This window comes from Schistocerca piceifrons, chromosome X (assembly GCF_021461385.2).
Source record: "Schistocerca piceifrons isolate TAMUIC-IGC-003096 chromosome X, iqSchPice1.1, whole genome shotgun sequence".
Taxonomy (NCBI): Eukaryota; Metazoa; Arthropoda; class Insecta; order Orthoptera; family Acrididae; genus Schistocerca; species Schistocerca piceifrons.
Genome location: NC_060149.1, coordinates 255032553 through 255041182, shown reverse-complemented (window position 1 = coordinate 255041182; position 8630 = coordinate 255032553). Strand labels below are relative to the sequence as shown.

Below are 8630 nucleotides of genomic sequence, written 5' to 3'. Positions count from 1 at the left end.
GGTTCTCCCACCAACATGTGAGACAAATATCAAGCTAGGTTAATGGTGCCAACAGCTGACCACTGTGAACATCACATCAAAAATTGATGTTGAGTAACAAAATTAAGGAAATCAGAGTTGGCACAAACTATATTTTAGTCAGCCTGTACATAGTCTCTCCATTTATAAAAGTTCCTGTGGAGGACGTGTTGAACTTCAATGACGACAGACTTCGTGCATGGCAGTAAATTTTATGAAATGATCGACAAAATGGCAATGGATTCTGTACTCTCTCTGAGAGAGAGAGAGAGAGAGAGAGAGAGAGAGAGAGAGAGAGAGAGTGAGTGTGTGTGTGTGTGTGTGTGTGTGTGTGTGTGTGTGTGTGTGTGTGTGTGTGTGTGTGTGTAAAGTCAGCACATATTGATTTACATCTCAGTGTGCGAAGTTTGTACAATCCAGTACCGAAGCGCACCAATTTAAATTCATTGATATACATTACTAAAACTGTTTTAGACAAGGATAATTTGAATTGTAATGTTAAAAACTTGATGTATGTGTTCCAAAAGAACAGCTATGGGGTTGGAGGTACACTATGTGATCAAAAGTATCTGGACACCACCAAAAACATACATTTTTCACAAATTGGTGTATTGTGCTGCCACCTACTGCAGGTACTCCATAGCATTGATCTCAGTAGATATTAGACATCATGAGAGAGGAGAATGGGGCGCTCACCAGAACTCATGAATTTCGAACGTGGTTAGGTGATTGGATGTCACTTGGGTCATACGTCTGTACGTGAGATTTCCACACTCCTAAACATCCCTAGGTCTACTGTTTCCAATGTGATAGTGAAGTGGAAACATGAACTGACACGTACAGCACAAAGCGTGCAGGCCGACCTCGTCTGTTGACTGACAGATACTGCAGACAGTTGAAGAGGGTTGTAATGTGTAATAGGCAGACATCTATCCAGGCATCACACAGGAATCCAAAAATGCATCAGGATCCACTGCAAATGCTATGACAGTTAGGTGGAAGGTGAGAAATCTTGGGTTTCATGGTTGAGCGGCTGCTCATAAGCCACACATCATGCCAGTAAATGCCAAACGACACCTAGCTTGGTGTAAGGAGCGTAAACACAGGACAGTTGAACATGGAAAAACGTTGTGTGGAGTGACAAATCACGGTACACAATGTGACGATCTGATGGCTGAATGTGGGTATGGCAAATGCCCAGAGAATGTCATCTGCTAGCGTGTGTAGTGCCAACAGTAAAATTCGGCAGTGGTGGTGTTATGGTATGGTCGTGTTTTTCATGGAGAGGGCTTGCAACCCTTGTTGTTTTGCAGAGCATTATCCACAGCACAGGCCTACATTGATGTTTTAAGCCCTCTTCTTGCGTCTCACTGTTGAAGAGCAAATGGGGAATGGCGATTGCAATCTTTCAACATGATCGAGCACCTGTTTGTAATGCATGGCCTGAGACGGAGTGATTACAGGACATTCCTTTAATGGGACTAACCTGCACAGAGTCCTGACCTGAATCCTATAGAACACCTGTGGGATGTTTTGCAATGCCGACTTCGTGCCAGTCTCACTGACCGACATTGATACCTCTCCTCAGTGCAGCACTCCATGAAGAATGAGTTGCCATTCCCCAAGAAACCTTCCAGCACCTGATTGAACGTATGCCTTTGAGAGTGGAAGCTGTCATCAAGGCTAAGGGTGGGCAAACACCATATTTAATTCCAGCATTACCGATGGAGGGACACCACAGACTTGTCAGTCATTTTCAGTCCGGTGTCCAGATACTTTTGATCGCATAGTGTATAAAGTTGGTACTCTTCAAAAAAAAAAAAAAGATTGAAATGTTGAACAGTTGCATGATGATCCACCTACTGTTCTCCTTCCATTCAGCAGTGCCACATCTAGCAAAATAGGTAGTGTCCTGAATAACAAGAGACCTAAGACCTATTTTTCAATCACTAAAGAAAATAGAGATGCTGAGCCTTCTAAGGACAATATCAGCCTCAGCATCCCTTCGATTTATAAGATTGCATGTGAGTACAGAAGCAACCACATTGATCAGTCCATCCATACTGTTTCCAATCACTTTGCAGAACACAAACAGCACAGTAAAAATCAGGAACTTGAGAAATGAATAGTTGCTGAGCATGGCTTCACAAATACACACACAATGTTTGATGAAACTAAAATCTTGTCCCATACTTCTACATACTTGGATTATGTTATTTAAGAAACAGTATAAATTAGAATGCATGAGAACAACTTCAGTTATGACAACAAATGTGAGCTTAGGTGCCAGGCATGCAATTGTGCGTATATAAGCAGAAAAGCATGCCAGCCCATGCAGTCGGTGGTTTTTACTCGTGATGACGGTGGTGGAGATTGCCATAGAAAGCTTGAGTATTTTATTCGAACTGATGTGGCTTGAAAACAGACAAGATTTTCTTTAGACATGCTACCAGTGATTTGCTTACGCGTTGCTGGCACCCAATACTGACCCAGATGGTTTCCATAGGATTTACATCAGGCAAATTTCATCGCTGAGACATCAACATGAGTCACTATAATGCTCCTCAAACCACTGTATCATGGTTCTGGCTCAGAGACCAGGACAATTATACTGCTGATAAATGGTATCGCTATCAGGGAAGACAACAGGCATGAAGGAAGGGATGCAGGTGATTCGCAGCTGTCTGGGTGTCTTCAGTTACTATTACAGGTCTCATGCAAGTGCAGAAGAATGTCTCCAATAACATAATACTGCTCCCACCAACCTGCATCCATGGCGTGCTGCAAGTTTCTTTCACCTCGATGGCGGTGTTTGTGTAGATGACAGACCGTTGACTAGTGTTGCAAAAACATGATTCACTGGAGAGCCGACACGTTTCTATTGATTGACAGTCGAATCCAAATGGCTCTGCGCCCACTGCAATCCTAATTGACGATGTCAGTGGATAAACATGTAAGAACATAGGAGTGGTCTGTTACGGATCTCCATGTTGAACAATGGATGATGAACAGTGTGCTCTGAAACATTGTCTGTGCAGTAGCATTCCGCTCTTTCAGCAGGAATGCCACAAATCACGATCTGCCCTGCTTTACAGAAGTAGACAAGCCTCTGAACCCAATGTTCTGTGAAGAGTCATTGGCATTCAACAATTTTCCTGCTAGTGGTAGTTTCAGTGTCCTTCTACCTCTTTCTGTAGATGCTCACGACAGTAACATGTGAACATTCAACCAGCTTCACCATTTTTGAGACCCTCAATCACAGGCTCTGTGTAATAATAATAATAAGCCTTTTGTCAGAGTCACTTATCTCAATGGATTTCCCTATTTGCAGTTCATGTCTTCTCTAGGGTGACCCCCCCCCCCCCCCCCCCCCCCCCCCACCCTTCCATGTCTGCTGCAGGTACGTTCTTTCGTTACCGCGTCACGTGTCCACACACAGAAATAAAAAATATAAGGCTGATCATTTGAGTCCACTGTGTCTAATTTGCATTGTCAGCTGGATTCTTCACAGACACCTGGAGCAGTCTGCATGGTTACATGGTTATTTCTTTAGAAATGTTCTGTAGTTTGACCCTCAAAGATTGCTGCCAGTTAGTTTATGGACTGCCAGTGAAGAACAGCGTTAAGGTTCCAGGTAGGCGGCATTTGGAGAAACTGCCTTCTGTTGAAGAGGTGAAGTGGTTTTCCAGAAATTTTCAAAACTTTTACCTCTAAGGTTTTCAGAAGCCTGAAGTGTAGTTTCTACATTGCTCGGCTGTTCCATCAGTTTGTAGTAGAATATTTTGTACATTACGAATGAAACCAACACTCAACACTGCTGTATATTGCCGAATATTACACCCACGTTATGTGCGTTTTCATTCATAATGTAGTTTATGAACGTAGTCAACCTGCATCATGTTTCATTATTTTTTTGACAAACAATAAAGGCTAAGAAAATGTCATCCAAACTTTGCCAATGGTCTTCATGTGCAATGTGGATGAATCTGGCAGTAGAAAGTTCTCAAGGGCTATAGCTGAGAAAGAGACAAAAAAAGCTGCAAAGTTATCAATACCAACTGTGGTTCTGCACTCACAACTCATTGCAATACTGGAGGTATCGCTCTGAAAGTCCATTTAAAGTATCATATAGCATAAAGTATGAGTTAGAGTTGGTAATTAAAAGTGGATGAATGAACAGTGATTCTTTTTGTACAAGTTATTCACCACCTCATTAAACACACATTTTATACTAAAGAAAATCCAACCCCGTTTTATAATGGATAACAGTAGAAGCCATTTGTTACTGAATGTTGATGTGTGAATGAAGAGCGGGATGACTGTAATGGCCGTCCAATATCACTGCATAAATAAACTTCAGCCTCCAGATTATGTGATTCTGAAACCATTTCTAACCTTCTACAATGCTTCAACAGTTACTTGAACAATGATACCCAGAAAAACAGTTTCAATTTTTCATGTGGCCTCCTTTATCGGCATTGCCTGTCGAAGGGCAATTCTCCTGTCATTATTGTAGCTGCATTAAAAAAAAAAATCAGAAGATTTTCTACTAAGCACTTCGCCACACAGGCTTTCACCAAATAGTGGCCGTGATGCACCTCTTTCAGGAAGCACAGCTGATGGGCCTCAATCAGCAAGTCACTGGGTTCAGTATTGTGAAACTGAGTTGATGCATTTGGAATTGACAGTAAAGCTAATGGAAATATCTCCTTAAAATTGCAGACAAGTTACATAAATCCTGATAATATTAAAGAATGCCCAATACTAAAATTAAAGAAGGTTGAAAGGAAGATCCAGAATTGCAACTGGCACACCAGAGAAATTAGGAGAGATGGGAATAATTAACAAGCATAAAGGTGCGAAAAAGCCAAGAAGCTTAATTATTTAAGCAAAGTTAAGGTAGAAATGACCAAAACGAGTCAGAGACCCAGCTGCAAGATTCTTATGATTCAGAGTTAATGTCCTGCTCAGAGTGTGAACTGTTAATAACTGATAAACTCAACTATGAGTCATATGTTGATGACAATGTAATTGTTGAATTTAAAGCTGACGACAAAATTTATGATGTAGGTAAGGTAATATGTAGCACAAACAAAATATGCAAGTTTGTAAAAATTTTTCTGTGAAAAAGTATAAAATGTTATGTGGAACTAATATTTCTCAATATGTTGGATGTATCCATTGTTTCCAAATCAAATTATTTTACCAAAGGCCTGAGATCATGGCAAAACAAAAGTCCAGCAAAGCTTACTATCTTTTGATGTAAACCTTGACGATTTCAGTTTTTAATCATTTGTTGTTGCATCTCTCTGTACTTCTCTACAGGGAAGCACCAAAACCTGTGACATTTTCTGTATGGATTTAGATTTTAAATATATTTTTATTATTATTGTCACTTAATTACTTTGATATTGTAGGAAAAGTGTCATTGTATGCTGTCATTCAACATTGAAAGAAATGGAGTTAAACATTCTTTGTTTTACTGTAGAGAGTACTGCCACAAGTCATAAACAACTTTCACAAGATCGCCAGATTATAAATTTCTGACTATAAGCGTTCAGCTTTTGGGATTTATGTTACTAATTAAATTGTGTTCTGCTGCAGGTTAGGTTTTCAAATACATTATCAATAGGAGAAATTGTCAGTAACAGTATGCTGGATTGTGAATCAAAACTGTAACAATTTCTTCTTAAAATTTTAGTGAGATTTTAACACTATTTTATTATATGCCATTCTTTGTTTATATACAGGGACTAGTTTACCATTATTTGGGAAATCAGAGATTAGCAGAGAAAACACTGAGAGATGCTGCCAGAATTGATCCATCATCGTACCAGACATGGTATGTTCCATATTGTTTTCTGTACAGACTTTCGGCTCAGTCTAACATTTCATAGTCCCTGTCATCAGTTTTTGGTCCATAGTGAGTGTTAAATAAAGAAAGAAGTAAAAGATGAGCTGTGACTTCCAATTAAAATTTCATTCAAATTTGTTTTGAAAAAGAAAGAAATCTGATAAAAATAGAAATAGAATTGATAAAAGTAGAAACCGAATTGACATGGTATTCAGCAACAGTGATGATGTGCAGTTTCCGAGGTTTTCTCAGTGTGATTGTTTTCAGCCGAATTGACGGTACCATTTTTGTTCACAATAATTTGAAAACCATCATAGACAACATCGTCAGGTGCTGCAAGCTATGTTGTTACATGTGCTCACTACCAGGATACTAAGCAGACTAACTGGAGTACAGTGAGTGATATAACTACTTCAGTCTTGTTTAAATAATTTCTTGAGTAAATGTAACATCTCGCTGAAAAAAAAAGAAAAGGAGACACCACAAAGAAATTATGCGAATAGGATGGAAATCGGCAGATGTGATGTACATGTACAGATAAACAAATGATTACAATTTGAGAAAAATTGGATGATTTATTCAAGATACAGAGCTTCACAAACTGAGCAAGTCAGTAATCTGTTGATCCACCTGTTGCCTTTAAGCAAGCAGTTGGCTTGGCAATAATTGATAGAGTTGTTGGATGTCCTCCTGAGGGATATTGTGCCAAACTTTTCGCGTTAGATTGCCAGAATCCTGAAATAGTTGGAGGCCATTGCCCATAATGTTTCAAAAGTTCTCTATTGAAGAGAGATCTGGTGACCTTGACGGCCAAGTTACGGTTTGACGAGCATGAAGACAAGCAGTAGAAACTCTAGCGTCGTGTGGCCAGGCATTATGTTGCTGAAATGGAAGCCTTGGATGGATAGACATAAGGTCAACAAAACAGGGCATAGAATATCACTGACGTACTGCTGTGCTGTAAGGGTGCCGCAGATGACAACCAAAGAGATCCTACTATGAAAAGGAATGGCTTACCACACTATCTCTCCAGGTTGTAGGGTGACAGTCAGTTTTATAGCCCACCTCTCTGGGGCATCAGCAGACAAGTCTTCAGCCTAATATCTCAGTGAATGGAGTAAAATTCTCTTCAATGATGAGTCCCACTTCAAATTGAGGCTTGATGACCAGTAAAGGTGTGTCTGGAGATGTACCGGACAGTGGTGGGATACCAACTTGACTGTTGCCCACCATAAGGCTAAACAGTAAGGAGAAATGGCCTGGAGTGCCATATCTTTTTCTAGCAGGACCTGTTTAGTTGTCATCCGTGGGACCCTTACAGCACCGTGGTACATCAATGACATTCTACGCCCCATTTTATCGTTCTTCGTGGTAAGGCATCCTCAGCTTACGTTTCAGCAAGATAATGCCTGCCCACTCACGGCGAGAGTTTAAACTGCTAATCTTTGTGCTTGCAAACCTTACCTTGAGCAGCAAGGTCGCCAAATCTCTCTGCAATTGAGAAAATTTGGAGCATTACAGGAAGGGCCCTCCAACCATCTCAGGATCTTGATGCTAACATACCAATTAGACAGAATTTGACACAATATTCCTTGGGAGGAAGTCCAACACCTCTGTCAGTCAATGCCAAGCTGAATAACTGCTTGTGTAAGGACCGGAAGTGGGCCAATGCATTATTGACATGCTCAGTTTGTGAATCTCATTCTCTACAATAAATCATTCAATTTTTGTGAAATTTTAATCATTTGTTTGTCTGTACACTTGCATCACATCTACCAATATCTTCTTGTCCGGTATGAATAATTGCTTAGTGGTGCTTTTTAGAGTATTTTCCATATTGTTGGCAGAGAGCTTCTGTTGGATCATTACATTGATTTCTAAGGTTATCACTTAGTGTTAACACAAGCTGTGTTTAGTGTATATACCAATTTTGTCTATTAAGTCATTTTCAATAGCCCGTAATACTTCTTGGATGGTGGCTGTATCGGACATCTTCCATAGAAGGATCCTTGAGGAGATGTTCACTCAAACAAGGTTTTTGCATAGCCATTGGCCAAAAAGCATTATGTAGGATATTGTAAATCTCCAGAAGTCAAAACTGGTCTAGCTAGCAAGTGAAATTTGAGTGAACATTGACTGGTAATGTTTATAGTTTATTAGCTTGTGGATGAGTCCTTCCTCAGAGTTATCTGCTTGTGAATAAGGATTCATTTAAAAGCTAGAAAAGTTCTGTCTTGTTTATGAACTGTCAACAACTCCAGACCTCAGCTGTTCAGTGAGTTTTTATTATTGCTCCTTAAATTATCTATATTCCACAAACGACTTTGCATTATTCCTGTGTAAGTGGTATAGATCAGCTGAGAGAAGAGGTACTCATGCATGCATGCACACATATGTGAATGGATAGACATGGATGCACAAGCATTTTTAAATGGCAAAATACAGAAATTGCAGAAATAGAATTGTATTCCAGTCCCTTTCAACTGATCCAGCAGTTGGAGGAGAGTATCGTTTAGCCAGTTTTTTTACAGCTATCCATGAATGACTCCCACACTTAAACATGTATGTTGTTAATTTGATACTCTTCCATTTACAAAGATAGCCAATGCTTTAAATTTGTTTAGGTATTTAAAAATTTTGTTATCACTTTGGTATTACAGTTGAACTGTGATTACATATTAACCTTTTGCAAACTGCTAAACACAAACGTCCCTTTATTCTTGATACTAGTGCTTTTGTGTAGCACATTTAGGAAACA

The 8630-nt window shown here is 39.7% G+C and overlaps 1 protein-coding gene across 1 annotated transcript in view; it reads left to right on the top strand.

Moving 5' to 3' along the window:
• LOC124722862 (tetratricopeptide repeat protein 7B-like) overlaps window positions 1–8630 on the top strand; it is a 223549-nt gene that overhangs the window by 199068 nt on the left and 15851 nt on the right. Inside the window, exon 15 of the mRNA XM_047247992.1 lies at window positions 5769–5860. Within this exon, the coding sequence (XP_047103948.1) occupies window positions 5769–5860 (92 nt within the window). The remainder of the gene's footprint in view (window positions 1–5768; window positions 5861–8630) is intronic.